The sequence below is a fragment of the Parasteatoda tepidariorum genome, chromosome 2, assembly GCF_982258835.1.
Source record: "Parasteatoda tepidariorum strain Cologne lab strain chromosome 2, Ptep-v5.0, whole genome shotgun sequence".
NCBI lineage: Eukaryota > Metazoa > Arthropoda > Arachnida > Araneae > Theridiidae > Parasteatoda > Parasteatoda tepidariorum.
Genome location: NC_141756.1, coordinates 102,021,711 through 102,037,928, shown reverse-complemented (window position 1 = coordinate 102,037,928; position 16,218 = coordinate 102,021,711). Strand labels below are relative to the sequence as shown.

The window sequence follows — 16,218 nt, the reverse complement described above, 5'->3', positions numbered from 1 at the left end:
AAAGATTTTAATCTCTATGAAAATCAAGAGAGAAATTAACATAATTCCTTCCTCTATGACTCTCCACACGCTAATGGGGGGAAAGCATGTAAAGTGTTGCTATAAGTAGAGAATTCTGCACGCCACCTACAGCCCATTTCGATCGCCAATATTTATACAATTTGCTTCCGAAAGAAAAAGGAACGAAATTATGAATCTCATTGATAAATTTCAGCTGACCCATTTGTTAAAATTTATGGAAAATAAAGATCAGACAAAATGTTCTGCAATAAGGCACCTATCTCACTGCATGCAAAAAATTATAGATAGAGAATGCGGAGATGCGAATTAGAAACTTTTTAGGGAGTATTTCACGAATACATATTCCACCAATCAGGTTCTCATCCACATCTTTAAATTCACTTGCACACTGTTTACACATACAAAGAGAATGGTGCTTTTGTATACATTGCGCCAATCATATTTTCTATTCGCTCTGTTTCTCCCTGATTTGCGAAATTTTCATGTACTGATCTGCAGGATGCAGTGAGATCGTATGCGCAATTTGCTTCAGTGAGAATGAACCTATGATTCCGTCGCTGCATGCGATTAACGCTATTCAAATTCCGTCAAGAGAGAATCTGATCGGGAAATACTCTATCTTGAGAAAAACGTATCAAAGCATCTCTCTTTCTCTGGATTTCGAACGGTGGTGCGTAAATTGCATAAGAACAGTTTCTAATGAGTCATTCACATTGCATTCAATTAAAAGCATTTACACTGTATACGCAAGGGCGGCGGCAGCGGGGTGCAAGGGGGTGCACTTGCACCCCCCTGGCTGTTTTTTTTAAACAATTAAAGAGATACAGAAAAATTTTGTTATAAAATTTTTTTATTAAACATATTTTTATGGAAAAACAAATAATTAAGTAATTATTGATGCATAACAATTAAAAAATTGTTTAATCAAACAAGAATTGTAATCGTCTTGTTTGCTGTCCAAATCTGTTTATAACTTTTTCAATTAATTCTGAGTCATCTTTGATTCTTTTCTTATGTACACTGAGCATTCACAAACTTGGCAGATATCTAAGCTATATTTTTAAATTTCGTTTGATAAAATGTAAATAATATTATATTTTCTATTAGTTATTCAGTTTAACAAAGGTGTATAACACAAACTGACTTCTCGCAACTGTAAAACTTCATCAACACAATAAATACCAATGTTAAGCGTGCACAAACACGTTAGTATACGAAACTACTGTTTGTACTTATTTGTGTTTCAAAGTTAGTAGCTATGCCAGCGCCAGCGCGATCGCCTTTGAGCAAAATTTGCAAGTACAAGAAATTCGTACTTTTTTTCAAATATCTTGCTAACAATGAAGAAATGTATCTTGAAAAAATGAACAGATGAAAGTATATGTAATAACAAAACAAAATGTAATAGCAGAATATTTTAATTTTTTTTCGGGGGGAGGGTAGTTTGTTAGAGGGTTGCACCCCCTTTTATATTATTCTGCCGGCGCTCTTGTGTATACGATTACTCTAAACGCGCGCTAGTGCTTAGTAACTACATGTAAAAGAATTGCATGAGCTAGCAGCCTCAAGTCGCATATAGTGGATATGCTGCATTAGAATGTGAGTGTAAAGTAATCGTATGCAGCGTCCTGAATGCAACTGAGGCACTACTGTCTACCCACTTGCGCATCTGCTATCAAACCGGCATTCCGGTGAAGAGAAATTGAAATTCTTGAGTATGTGCTGCCATCTGTTAGTATTCATATGAAAGAGAATCTGAACCTTCTCTCAGTTCCTGAAGAAATTTTAGAGAGCTTACTTAAAGTTGGTTTCCCCTACAGGCCGTTATCGGCCGGTCGTTTTGGTTACTTCACTGCGGGGGTGATGGGCAGGTGATTTGAAGGAGCAGGAAGATGATGGAAATCCTGCAAGGTTTTATCATGCAGGATTAGGCATTTTGAGTTTTAAAACTCTCAAAGAAAGCTATGAAATAATGACATCTGCAGTAAGTAATAATATATAACAGCACAAATTGCACAAACGTTGTGCCCTTTTTTACAGTAAATAAAAGAGTAGGCCTAGTTCTAATGAATCGAACTTTTTTTTTTTCCAATTAGAAAAGTATTAAAACGAATTCAATATTGTATTATCTTTAATATCAATATAGAAATCGAAAATAATAATAAATATATATCGTGCTTATCTTGTGAACAATTTCTGGTCAATAATTTTATTTCTCAAAAATTGAAAACAATCAATATGTCAAATATATGCAATGTTTGTCTATCGAAAATTCAATTAAGTAGGAAATATTCTATAATTTAGATATTACTTATTACATTTGGTAATGTGCCATAACGAGGGGTTATTTTCTTCTTGCATTGTTAAAAGTTATCAGTAATTTTAAATTATTTGGATTATAAGGATGTAAAGTATCCAGACCTTGCTCTATAGTTATATTTATAAAATTTCTCCTTGATTTTCATTCCTATTTTGTTTATAATCTATGTGTTAGAATATTTGAAACTGTATTTTTTCATGTAAATTAATGGATAACAAAAAATTTGTTGTAAAATATGAATTACTAGTATAAAAATTTTTAGTTATTTTTCTACATCTATATGTTATTATCTGCGTTGAATTGTCCTAGTTATTTAAGCAATTTTAAAACTATTCTGATCAATCGTTTTGTTTAAATTGATTTCAATTTGTAACTCTTTTCAGTTAGTTTAATCCTATAAAATAATTCAATTCTTCACTGTATGATGGAGTCATTAAAAGCTTTGAACTAAAAGTTAATTTTCAATTAATACTTTGTTATATATTTCTAATATTTAAAATATGCACATATATATTTATAGTTTACTTTAAGCAACCTTACCAGTACATTTTATAAAAAATCGAAGTAATATATTGCTGGAAAAATTTGAGTAGTATATTTAGAATAACTGGTAAAGTAATATTTAGGTTACTTTTTAAAAAAAACCTACCACTTTATGTTTCAAAACATTAAATCTTATTGTAAAGAAACAATAGTAATTAAAAAGCTTCAGTGTGAAAATTAATTATTGAAATATATTAACAAATTCCTCAAGAATATTTAGAATATATGATAATACTTATAATCTAAGATAAGATAATATTTTTGGTAATTATTTAAACAAATGTACATCAGTATATATTACAAATTTCTGCAAAATATTATAGAAAACTTAATATAATATTGAAGTTCAAGAATAAAAATTAATTATTGACCTATATAATACTGTAGTACTTTCTGATATTTATAATAACTGATATGATAAATTTGTTTTGTTTATAAACAAACCTATTACATTATTTCACACATAACATTAAAATGTAGTTGAAAAATGTTTGAAATGTTAGCCGCTAAGTAAAAAATTATTTTTTGTCATATGGAATACTGTAGTATTTTCTAATACTATTTAGAATATATAGATAATAATTTTAAACTTCAAAAAAAAAAAAAAGAAAAAAAAGCGTTATTTATTATTTAGTACATCAATGTTGCTACTACTAAGAAATATTTTCGCCAATGACCAGTAGGTTACTACTATTTTGATATTTGAAATTATTTGTTTCCAGTTGGTGACATAAGCAGATATTTGGAATTGTAAAAGACTAAGATTTCCGAATGGAATTGCAGGGTTCTAATCAATGCCACTAGTTTAATGGTTATTTATCAATACCATATAAAGTGAATATTTAGTATTTTCTAAAATTTATATTGTATTTATATATAAAATTATTTTAATCAATTTTTGGTATTATAATTTTTTTTAGTATAAGTGTTTTATTTGAGACAAATTTACTTAAATTAAAATATTGTGTTTTTGTTATTTAAGTATTTTTGTAGTCATTTTTACAAATCTGCCGTAATTTCTCAAGGATGCAAAACTCTTGAGAGGAAAGAATTGTAGAGAATTGCATTGAAAATGTGAATGTACCTTATTTTTGTTGAAAAAGAGAATAATCTTTACTAAAAAAAAAAGTGGCTTATCTTTACTAAGAATGTGAATGTACCTATAACGAATTTTATAACTAGATTTGATTAGATTACAAGTCTTCAGACAGATGCACTAACCTCTGCCACTGGTTTAGATTAGTTTGACATCTGATATATAGTAGTTTAAGAGTCAAGTGGTATTTTGCTTTAGTGACTAGGGAATGTGTTATCGATGATATCAACCTTCTATCAAAGATACCACAACATTGAGTAGAGTTATCTTACATGCTAGTGACTTGATGTTTAATGATCGTAGTGGTTGTTCCACAGAACTCCCCCACCAGAATTTTATCAGGACTAGAATTCGATAAACGCATACCATTAGTTGCAGTATTTACGAAAGACCAGAAGAGCTGTGCTAAGTTCACTGGATTTTGAGCGCTTGTGGTGAGAGTTGTATTAAGTTCAACGAGTTTTGAGTTTGTCATGAGAACTGTGTGTGTCGTCTCTCTTGTGTTGCTATTAGCAGTCGAGTCTGAGCAGGATTCCGTTGTGTGTAAATGGTTCTGTGAAGCAACAGCGTGAGGAGGACGATCAAGCAGTCAGATAGCAAGTCAACTGTTCGATGTGAACCATTCATCGAAGTATGTATAAACATATCACGTCCGAAGGTCACCAATGTGGGGAGTGGGTTATCAACCTTCTATCAAAAGGTAACTGAAGATTGAGTAGAGTTAACATGTCTTATATACTATTGAATAAATATTTAATAATCATTGTGGTAGTTACGCCACAGTGACTTTAACTACTACTTTTATCGTATATTCCATTGACTAACTTAATGTTGAAATAAAATTTGTCACTTTAGCAACTTGAGTTATATGATGGGTGGATAATTCTATTTATAGAACTATCTAGTTGTAGGATTGACTGTTAATTTTTTTTAAATTATTTACTTATTAGTTAATAATTCAATAGTGTTAACATTTTCTTTTGACACTGTTACATTTAGGTCTGTGTAATACATTTATGGCATGAAGTATATGCTAGTAATAGCTGAATAGTTTTACTTTCATATTTTCTTATAAGTTTTGTTATGAAAATAATGAAATTAAGTAAAAGTTTTGGGATTTTTATATTTTTTGCCAAACTATATTAAAATTTATTTTTATTTCAAATTGAATTTGTTTTCATTCTTAAAACTATTATTCACTATTAATATTTATTTATAATTAAAATTATATATTTCAAACCAATCTTTTTTTTTATTTCTTTGTAGGAATCCCGGCAGCGTCCATATAAAGTATGGAGCTGTGACAGACAAACTAGAAAAGCTGTCATGGCATCGAATTTAAGAGAACTGCGAGAAAGAGGTTTGTCATTCGATTTATAATTCTATTGATTCCAATATACTTATTATTTCACTTAAAATTTATATATTTTTTTAACTGTACAAATTTTACAGTTCTGCTTGAAAAAGTTTATTTATCTAGTAATTGTTATAAAGTAAATATACATGATTTCTGTTGTTAGCATTTATTTTTTCAAATAATGCAAACGTGGTGCGTAGCGTTTTTAAAAAGTGCTTAAAGGTGTTTATTTTCGATTTTCGTTATTTAAAAGCCCTTAAAGGTGCTTTTTTCATTGGGTGTTTTTAAAAAGTGCTTAATTTTCCATTTTCAAAAATTACTTTTTTTCGATACCATGTCGATTTTTGCCATGTGTTATGCAGAAGTGTGCCTTTCACATTGTTCTATTCAACGTTTTCACAATTCATTTCGGCGGACCGTCGGTCCATAGCACAGGAAAGCGCCAATCATTTTACATGTTTGATTAAATACTTGCGAGTCCGTATGTGCATCACCTGAGCTGGGTTCAGTGAGATTATTGCCCTCTCATGTGCAACTCTGCTGCATTTTGCAAGATATTCTCAATTTCAGACTTCCTTTTCCACTTTCTGAAATCGAGCCAAAAAATCTCTCGGATCATTTTATAACGACTAATATAATAAAAAAAGAGCTCTTTGTCAAAAACTAGTTATTTTATCATGATCATCTAAAGTCTTTGAAAATTATTTTTCATTTTATTAATGTATGTAGTGCTTAAAAATATTTTTTGAGTGCTTAAAAGGTTCTTATTTTTTATTGAAAGATTTGGCTATGCACCCTGTACAAAGTTTATAAGATAAATCTTGAATCACTGGATACTTCTTCACATATTCATGCTCTTTTTATTGATTAAACAGATTGTGTAGCATTTTTTTAAAAAATTTAATTTTTTAAAAACAGTAAGTATTTTTTAAAGGTGCTTATTTTTGATTTACATTTTTTAAAAGCCCTTAAGGGTGCTTATTTTATTCGTGGTTTGTAAAAAGAGCTTTATTTTCTATTCCTTTAAAAAAGATTTTTTCTCTGCCATGTTGATTGTTGTTCTAAATTACAAAAGAAAATTCGTGATTTTCAGAATTTTCACTGCAATATTTATCAGAAACTAGTTATTTTATGATTATGTAAAGTTTTTGAAAATTTTATTGATTTTATGTTCATAAATTAAGAACTTTAAATGATAAAAAAAAAAAAAAATTATTGCTGCACAGATCCCAATTTTGATTTTTTTTGGAAAGTGATATAAAATATTATTTGAGCACTTAAAAAGTACTTGAAAGGTACTTATTTTTTGCTTAAAAATCTGGCTATGCACCATGTTTAAACACAATTTCCTTTTATTAAGTTGATTTTTAAAAAAATTCTTGATTTACAGATTGATATGTGAATTGAAATATCTATCCACTGCATATTTTTTTATTCTGTATTATATTCTCATGTAATTTTGCATTGGAATTTTATTGTGATAAGATTAATAAGATTTCAGTAGAATAGATTTTTTTTTCCTTAACAGGGCTCCCACGGTACTTGAAAAACCTTGAAAGTCCTTAAATTTTGTTGAAAAAAATCAGGTCCCTGAAAAGTCCTTGAATTCTGCCATAGGGTACTTAAAAAGTACTTAATCTTTTAGGAATTAAAATAATACTAATCTTTCTTACAAAAAGCAGTAAAAAAATAATAAATAAATTCAAAGGAAAATTATAGAAATTCAGATGGATGCAAAACTTTTCTCTCCTGGATTTTTCATACCGGATTATTGTTCATCTCTCTGATATTTTGAAAGCTGAAATTTCTAGCAAATTTTAGGTTTTGTAGTCCTAGTTTTCGAATGATATATAGTGTTAAATCGATTTAGAAACATGTTTAATGTGTTAACTTCGTTATTGCAACAGGTTAATATTGTTATCCTATTTGTTCTTTTAATTTACGTACAAAGAATAATTAATTTTTTATCATTTATAATCAAATTTTTATGTTTAGTTTTTACTGCTAATAAATAAATTTTAGTTCTACAGATTTCATTGATTATGAATAAACATTGTGATTCACATTATACTGATTCTTGATTCACGAGTCAAAATTTATATAAAATGTTTTACGAATTGCGATTTAAGTGTAAGTGATTACTGAATCACATATCGAATATTACTTTAAAGTGATTTGCAAATTACTCATCAGGATTCACACATCATGATTTCAATTAAAGTTATTTCTGAATCATATAACGTGATACGTATTTAAGTAATTTCAGAATCATACCTCACAATTTTCATTCTAGTAGTTTACAAATCAGGCATTGCGATTCACAAAAGAGAGATTTAAGAATTACCACTTGCAATTCTCATCAAAATAATTTAAGAATCACACATAGTTGTTCTATATTAAGCACCTTCGAATCACGAATTGCAGTTTGCATCATAATGCTCACAATTCACCTGAAAACTATTAGCTAATCACACAACAAAATTCATATTGAAGTGATTTATGTATCACACATTGTGATTTACGTCTTGTATGTTAGTGTGTTTTGTATCATTTGCTATTCATATTGTTCCGATTTAAGAAACAAACCTCAATTCAATTTACAAATCACACATTGTGATAAGTGATTTACGTAATCTTTGAGACTTACTTCACCTTTCTTATAATTTTGATTTACATATAGTGTATCTAGATTCGTATAAATGCCATTTAAAAATTGCACATTTTTACAATATTGTAAAAATTACGCTTCACATTTTATGAATATATTTTAAAGAAAATAAAGCTTGGCAAGTCTTAGTTAGTTTTCTGTAAAATATTGTTCTACTCTTTCATTATGATTAAAATACATTACTCATTTTCTGAAGTAACAAAATAGATAATTTGTTATTAAAATTGAAACAGATATGTTAAATGGATATATTTTATCTAATTATATACATTTCCTGTAACCTAAAATTTGATCTAACATATTAAAAAAATTATATTTTAATAACCATGCAATTACACAAACTTTTTCAATTATTTACTAAGCTTGTTTAATGTAATATGCATTATTCATTCCCTCAATTTCATTAATTCTAATTCAGTTCATTAAATTTTTCGAGAAAAGTTTCACTGATGCTAGTTTTTAAATGTTGGCTCGTATCCTATGTCAATTGAAGTTTTTTTTTTTTTTTAGTCAATTGAAGTTTTTTAAAGTTATTTGAAACAGCAAGGCAACTCTCAACCATTTGTATTTTTAGATGATAAATTTAATAAATAGTTTTTCTTGTATTCAAATAAGAATTGTGCTTTAAAAATATACAATTTCTGCTTCTACGTAATTGTAAAATCTAGTTGACATGTAATTTAGCATATAATTGCAATACTGAATAGGTCCTTGAAAAATTTATATTTTTGGTCCTTGAAAAGTCCTTGAATTTTTTTTTTTTTTAAATTGAGTGGGAACCCCGCTTACCCACTTTTTCTCAAATTATATTATATTAACACTTTTCATAATCGAACATTCATATTATTGAAGGAGCAACACTGAGTATGTCATATTGAATTTATATTCCGACATATTTATTCCTTTAATTCACTCTTACCTGAAAGATATTCTATTTTTTAATAGGTCAGTAACGCGCCTCTACGTTTCATTTGAATGAGACCTTGCCGTTTTCCTTTCTCGTTTTATTTTTAACTTATATAACTGATGACTTCTACTAATCATTTCTGCCTAATAACTCTGTTTAAAATTAAAACAGGGTATCTGCACTCCTGGAAAGTCATGAATTTTGATATTGAACAAAATTTGTCATGATTTGAACTATTTAAAAAAAAAAAAATCAGGGAAAGTCATGGATTTAGGTCACCGTAAAATCTAATTTTTAAAATGTAATCCCCCCCCCCCAATTTTGTGGTGCCTCCGAATATCTGAATTTGTAACAAAGTCCCCACTCACTGTCATATTTGATTAAAATATAAAATGTTTTTATTATGTTCTTTCAAAAAAGGAAAGAAAAAACATTTCTAGTGCGAATTATCTTTTAAACTACTGTGATTTCAGAATTTTTGTTATTTTTTTTATTTTATCAGTTTAAAATTCTAGCCGAAATAAGCCAGTCATTGACGAATTTTTTTAATTCCGAAATGAGAACAGAAAAATCAGGGGTTTTTCTTTCCTTTCCGATAAACAAAAAAAAATTTGCTTTTGTATTTTTTTCAGCTATTTTATTGCTTCAACTCTTTCTTTACTCTGTTTTTTAAATTTAAAATCTGTAAATATGAAGATGCAGAGTATAACAGTTTCCTCTCATTTCAATTAATGTTATTACAATGATTTTTTAAATTTATTGTTGTTGTTTTTTTTTCGGAAAAAATAGTAACTTCGTTTAGTCATGAAAAATTCTTGAAATTAGTCATGGTAAGTCATGTATTTGAAAATCTAAAATGTAGTTGATACCCTGCAAAAATTTATCAGCAAAACTGAAACACTTCTAGTTAACGTGTGGCTATTTGGCATCACTTGAACCTGTTAATTTTCAAGGTTCATTTTCAAGCGACCTATAAATATTTTTTTGAAGCTCCAAAGATAATTTTCTCTATTATGATAGATTTGATATACATCTGGCCAACTTGCTATATTTTTATAAATTTATGCTTCAATGAAGATAGAAATTATTACGGTTATTGCTTACGGCATCTTCATCACACTACGAACTTAATACCATGGAATGGTTTTGTAATGGTCAGTATCTAGTATGCAGTAGATTCTGGAAAGTATTTTCTTTTCAAGTGACTCATATTTTCAACAGAGGAACAGTAGCGTAGAAAAATACCAATGTGAAAATCAAAACCAATCAAAATTGCTCCAGGGAAATATAAAAGCCTTGTCGATGAGAATATTTAGTTATTTAGGATATTTTCTACTTGGATGAAAGTATCTAAGCAGTGTTGTAGTGACTCGTTTTCAAATAGAGGAACACTAAAAGAAGAAGAAAAAAACTTACATTTTATGTGCATTTTTATTAAAACTATCATGAAAAAATGTGGAAGAAACTTTTGTTTCCATTTACATTTTTGTTTTGTTTCCATCTAAATTTTTAAAAAATGCTTAAAGATGCTTAATTTTGTTTTTTAAATGCCTTTGAAGGTGCTTTTTTCATGGGGTGTTTTTAAAAATGGCTCAATTTTCCCTTTTCGAAAATGAGATTTTTTTCTTAACCATGTTAATTTTCATCAGTTATTATGCAAAAGTGTGTTTCTGACATTGCTCTATTCAACGTTTTCTCAGTTCATTCAACCACAATCCATTTCAGCATACCGTCAGTCCATAGCACATGAAAGCACAAATCATTTTACAAGTGGGATGAAATACTTGCGAATTCGCATGTGTGTATAGTGAGCTGGGTTCGTTAAGATTGTTGCACTCTCATGTGCAACTCTACTGCATTTTGCAAGATATTCACAATTTCAAGCTTCATTTTACACCCTCTGAAATCGAACCGAAAAATATCTTGGTCATTTTTTAATGGTTAATATAATAAAAAAAGAGCTCTTTGTCAAAAACTAGTTATTTTATCATGATCATGTAAAGTCCTTGAAAATTATTTTGCATTTTGTTAATGTATATAGTGCTTAAAAAGTATTGATGATTTTTGTTGAAAGATTTGGCTACACACCCTGTTAAAGTAAGACTTTTCCCATTTATTTTAATTTCATTATTTAATTTTGTAATTTTATTATGATTTAATGCTAAATAAAATGAAATTGAGTTTTTAGAAAATGCACAAACCATATATATTTATTCGTTTTTTATTTCATTTAAACTTTAAAAATTTACTTACAAAACTTCAAAATACATTTTCAAAAATTTTAAAAAAAATTGTAATATATTAAAAATTTTGAAATTTATAGAAAATTATTTTATTAAAAACCAAAAGGATACACTATACTCCCACAGTTTCTCTCCCCTACACAACGAGTCTGATTTATCACAAGGTCAGAGAAGCCTAGGACAAATATATATATCTTTTTTGTGTGGGTATTTTTCCTTAAGAGTTATGTATTAGAATTATGACAGCAATTTGAATCTATATAACCTCAAATTTACTAATGTATCTTAAATTTATGTTATAAATTATTTAAAAGCCTTTTGCGAATAAACTACTGGCAAATTTAGTTTGAAGTTTTGACCCGTGACCACCAGGCAATTCTTTGCCTGCAATCAATTTCAAAATCAGGCCCTAACAGAACAGTGAAAACTGATACATATTGTAAGCGTTAAAAATAAAAGTGTAATATCCTGTACAAAATAAAGGAAATAGTAAATTAATCACCATTGCATTTTTATACAAATGCAACTTTTACTTTGATGTAAAATCTCATCTAATACGTATGGCTTCTTTATGAGCTCAAAAAACATGGACGAAAAAGTTATTAAAACAACTCAACAAACAAATAATCAACAATTTATGATTTTTTAAAAATATTTTATTTTTGTCATTTTATTTTAATTATGTATTTACATATGTGATTTATGTAATTAAAAAAAAAAAAAACTTAATCATGTCAATGTTTGCAAAAGTGTGAAGGAATTTTTTTTCAAAATATTGTATCAAAGCATATGTGTTTAAAGTGTTTAATTTTAACTTGAATCTTAATTTAAAATCTATGCTAATGATGAATTCTTGAATAAATAAATGATGAAATGAATTCTCTAAAATAAATGATGAAATAAATTCTTTCATATCACTTATTCATAAATACCACAGCTTTGTGTTTTATCATATGTTGAATATAAAAGGCATATAGATCAGGGATCCCACGCGTCAGGGAACACCTGGAATTCTCAGGTAATTTTATTTTAACTCAAAAAAATCACGGAATAGTCATGAAAAGGTGTTTTTTTTTCTTCCCCTACCTGCAATATTACAAAATTACAAAAACCTGCAATATTTCTATATCATACCTGGAAAGTAACCAGTCTTAAATTGTCAGTAACAGAAACCACTTACTGAGATTCAAGTTAAGTAATTCTAACATCTATTACAATTGTTTTTTATAAAAATTTCTCATTTTAGTCAAACTGAAAGGTTTCCATCCTCATTTAATGTTATATTTTTACACAGAAAATCTTATATTTTGCATTACAAGATAAAAGAATTTTAAGTTTTCTAATGAAAATATGGTCTCGATTTTCATTGAAATTTATTGGGTATACTTGGAATAGTCAGGGACTTTTTTTCTCTGAAATTGAGTGGGCAATGTATGAAATGATTTATATTTCACACATTTTCTAGGCATTCTATAGAATGCCAAATGAAAAACCGGCAAAGTAGAAAATCTTCTGTGGCCATGAGATGATGATTAAAGATGATGAGATGGATATTTTGTGCAATATTTGTTTTTAAACTGAAAATAATTGACTTAAATGTGAATTTTTTATTAGAAAATTTTGTTTCCCTTAATAAGAAAAGCATAAATTATGTTTTGTACAGCTTTAATTTTTCTTTACGCATTTTGAAAAAAAAATTTTAATGGCACTCTCATTATTTTTTCAGAATAACATTTTTATTTTTGAGAAATGCACATCATTTACATAATGACCTCATCAGGACGTTTTTTTTTTTCATACTTTACCTAAATAGCATTTGTAATTCTATAGAATGCCTAGATATTATATACAATACCTGAGAAAGTATGTAATACTTCTCATATTTCATACCTTGCCTAAGAACATCCGGCATTATATACAATGGCGGCGTTTCATACTTTTCCGATAACAAAAAGAGCAAATGAGACTTAAGAAGTATGCCCTATATGATTGGTGTTATAGAAACAATTATTAGAATGACATTGTTAGTCTTATTTTTATGTGACATTTCTGAATCCTTTTTCTAATGTAGGATCATCCAGACTAGGATTGCCTGGTGTAGATGTTAAACTAGTACTGGAGAGTGATGGAACAGAAGTTGAAGATGATATTTATTTTCAAACAATAGACAGGGATACTATATTTATTCTCCTTTGCCCAGGGGAAAGGTGGCTACCCCCTGGACTTGAAGCACTTAGAGCTGGTATGAAATTTATTTATTTTTTTTTTAAATATAATTTCATTTGAATTCCTGTTACTAAGAAAATTAAAAGATAACTTATAATATGCTGTTGGGAAAATGGCAAATCCTAAAAATCTTCTGTTATCGTGTTATAAAAAGTGAAAACTAAAAATCAAGCTGATACTGTATTTGTGACTTTAGTAACAGAATTCGTTTCCTGAATAATAGCAAAAAGTAACTTTTAAATAATTTTTTTTAATTTTCTGGTTTTTAGGGTTTGTACATAAATGTAGCATTGGGCAATTTTACTATGTATAATAAAGATTGTGCATCCCTGCTTTAAACCCCCCCCCCCCAAAAAAAAGTATTATTTGAACTGTTGCAGTACAAATAAATATGCTATTAAAATTTTTGAATTTGTTTTATGCAGCCATAACTGCCATACCTCGCATTGTCTGTGAGACGATAAATAGCATGGAATTGATTGACAAGCAGCCTTCTTGGAAAATAATGGATAATAAAGGAAGGATTACGGTAGTTTTGCACTGGGATCAGCGTGACATGCGAAGGCCCGGAGCCGACGGTAGAAGTCGACACGGAGATAAGGAGGCATTTTGGAGGGTGGAAGTGTGTTCGAGTGATGTTCAGACTGCTGACAGTGCCACTTCAACGACTGAGGGGAACAGTGTTCCTCGTTCTAAGCTCACACTCGAAGGTCTAGGTCCAAGGCCTTCATCAAGAATGCTTCCACAGACTGATGACAAAGACAACAGTCCAGAACACGATCACTCTCTTTGTGACTTTCACTGTTCGGCTCTCCACGAGAAAGGTGCTCAAATTCAAGTCAATAAGTCCGTCGCTACCTCGCCCATTCAAGAAGTGCCCGAGGGGACTGCTATTGCTATATCCACTGCCACGTCTTCTGGAGGCGTTACCAAGATCAAAACCGGTAAGGGACACGTGCGCTTCTTGGACGTTGCAGAAGAATCAAAAATCCCAGCTCAAGACGAATCAGAATCCGACACGGAGAACACGGCAAACGAGGAGGAGCAGCTGTCGGAACGTTACTTGTTACTCGTCGATCAACTTTCGTTGGAACAAAATCGCCATCTTGGTGTCAAGGATATTGGCATCATTTTGGAGAGATTGAGCTCAAAGATAGTTGATGTGGATAGGCTAGAAAGAGAAAGGGAGAGTACGGATGTTCATAACTGGACAATCAAGGCCACTATAAGAGGTGAGGTCCTTAGAGAAATAGGAGTCATTTACAATGGACAGTATTATGGCATAATGGAACATCCAGGGTACTTTTGATGCATCGCTATTGCTGGTAAAGCGGGAAATTTCATAATTTGTTATGTATTTGACCTATAGAAGCGGTGCTTGAGCCATCGCATGGTCTTGCATATTATTGAATTGAGCGAAGAGGATATATAGTTTATCGCGCCAGTATATAGTATCTCAAGGTAGTCCAATCTGTCGCAGATGATGGTGATTTGTAATGCGGTATGAAATAGCAGTCACTGCCAATTGGGTTTGTATTGGAATAAAACTTTATATATGCTGTCCCTGATCTCATTAACTATATTGTTGATCTATGAATATATAATTAAAAATACTGCCTCTTAGTTACTTAAAAATGTTGCTTTTTTTAAAGCAGCTCCACTTAAATGTTATGCTACTTAGGACTTGTTTTTTTTTAAAGAAAAAAAAAAGAAATTACCTTTGAATGTATGTATGCTCCTCTATCTGTGTGATGATTTACTTTGTTAGATAAGAATTTTTATATTGTGAGTTTTAGCATGTTTCAAAGTATACTAATTTGTTTGTTGTTGACCAAAGTGTTCCTATGAATAATGCTTTAACAACACTTTGGATTTGGAAATAGCAGCAGAAATAAATTTAGTCACGAGGAAATAAAAGGGTCAGGGACAGCCTTGTTATTTTGATTTTGAAGATTTAATCACTGCCATAATGTTAATATCTGTATGGAGTGCTGTCCTTAAGGTTAAAGAATTGTTTTAAGTCTTATCCTTGCTGGCTAGCTGTTGCAGATGTGTGGCTGGGAAGGTATTTGGGATATGATTTTTTCCAAGTCCATTTTGTAAATAAATGTATATATACATATATATATATATATAAATATATATCTTATTATCATGCATTGTAGATAGATTTTAGTTGAATTGTTGACTCTGTTTATATTTTTGCATGCAGGGCAGTGCCTGTTCTCAACTGATGGCATTGCCTATAGCAGTATCTGCAGCAGCCATGTTTTCCTCTCGTTGGAGTCTTCCCATTCTTATATGAATATATAACTATTTATATATTGTTGGAAAATCTTTTGTGGGAAGATTCCATCTAATCTGTTATGTATATTGAGATTGTCCCCAGTTCAAGAAGATATGTTTTTATTCTAAATATAATTTTTACTTAAAAGCTTGTATGAAATGTTGATTTTTTAAAAAAATATTTTATGCAGGGCTGTGTTTATAAATCATATCAAACTTGTACAAAGATACATTATCGTTGTTATAAGGAATACATCATTTTTCAGTATATTTTTATGATTATTTTTGTTTTTGTTTGCCTTTGAATGTTTAGCTTGTATATGTTGATAATAATGGAACATATCTAATTGCATCAGGCTATTATATTTGAATTGAAGTGTAAGTTATTTAGCTATACAATGTCTTAAAATACATTATTTTTAATTCAATTTTTTTTCAAGTTCTTAATTTATTATTCAAACAGTTTCCCATTAAAGCCAAACGAATAATTTTTATAAATAATTATATTTAAATAACTGAAGTAAAAATTGCTTGGAAGGGAGAATTTTTTT

General features: G+C 29.3%; 1 protein-coding gene across 1 annotated transcript; it reads left to right on the top strand.

Annotated features, from left to right (window-relative positions):
* Window positions 1–1,628: 1,628 nt before the first annotated feature.
* Window positions 1,629–15,095, top strand: Drep2 (DNA fragmentation factor-related protein 2). The gene is made up of 4 exons (XM_016055757.4): window positions 1,629–2,005; window positions 5,247–5,340; window positions 13,227–13,397; window positions 13,807–15,095. The coding sequence occupies exons 1-4, from the start codon at window positions 1,994–1,996 to the stop codon at window positions 14,688–14,690; spliced, it is 1,161 nt and encodes a 386-aa protein (XP_015911243.1). The 5' UTR covers window positions 1,629–1,993; the 3' UTR covers window positions 14,691–15,095.
* The last annotated feature ends 1,123 nt before the right edge of the window (window positions 15,096–16,218 follow it).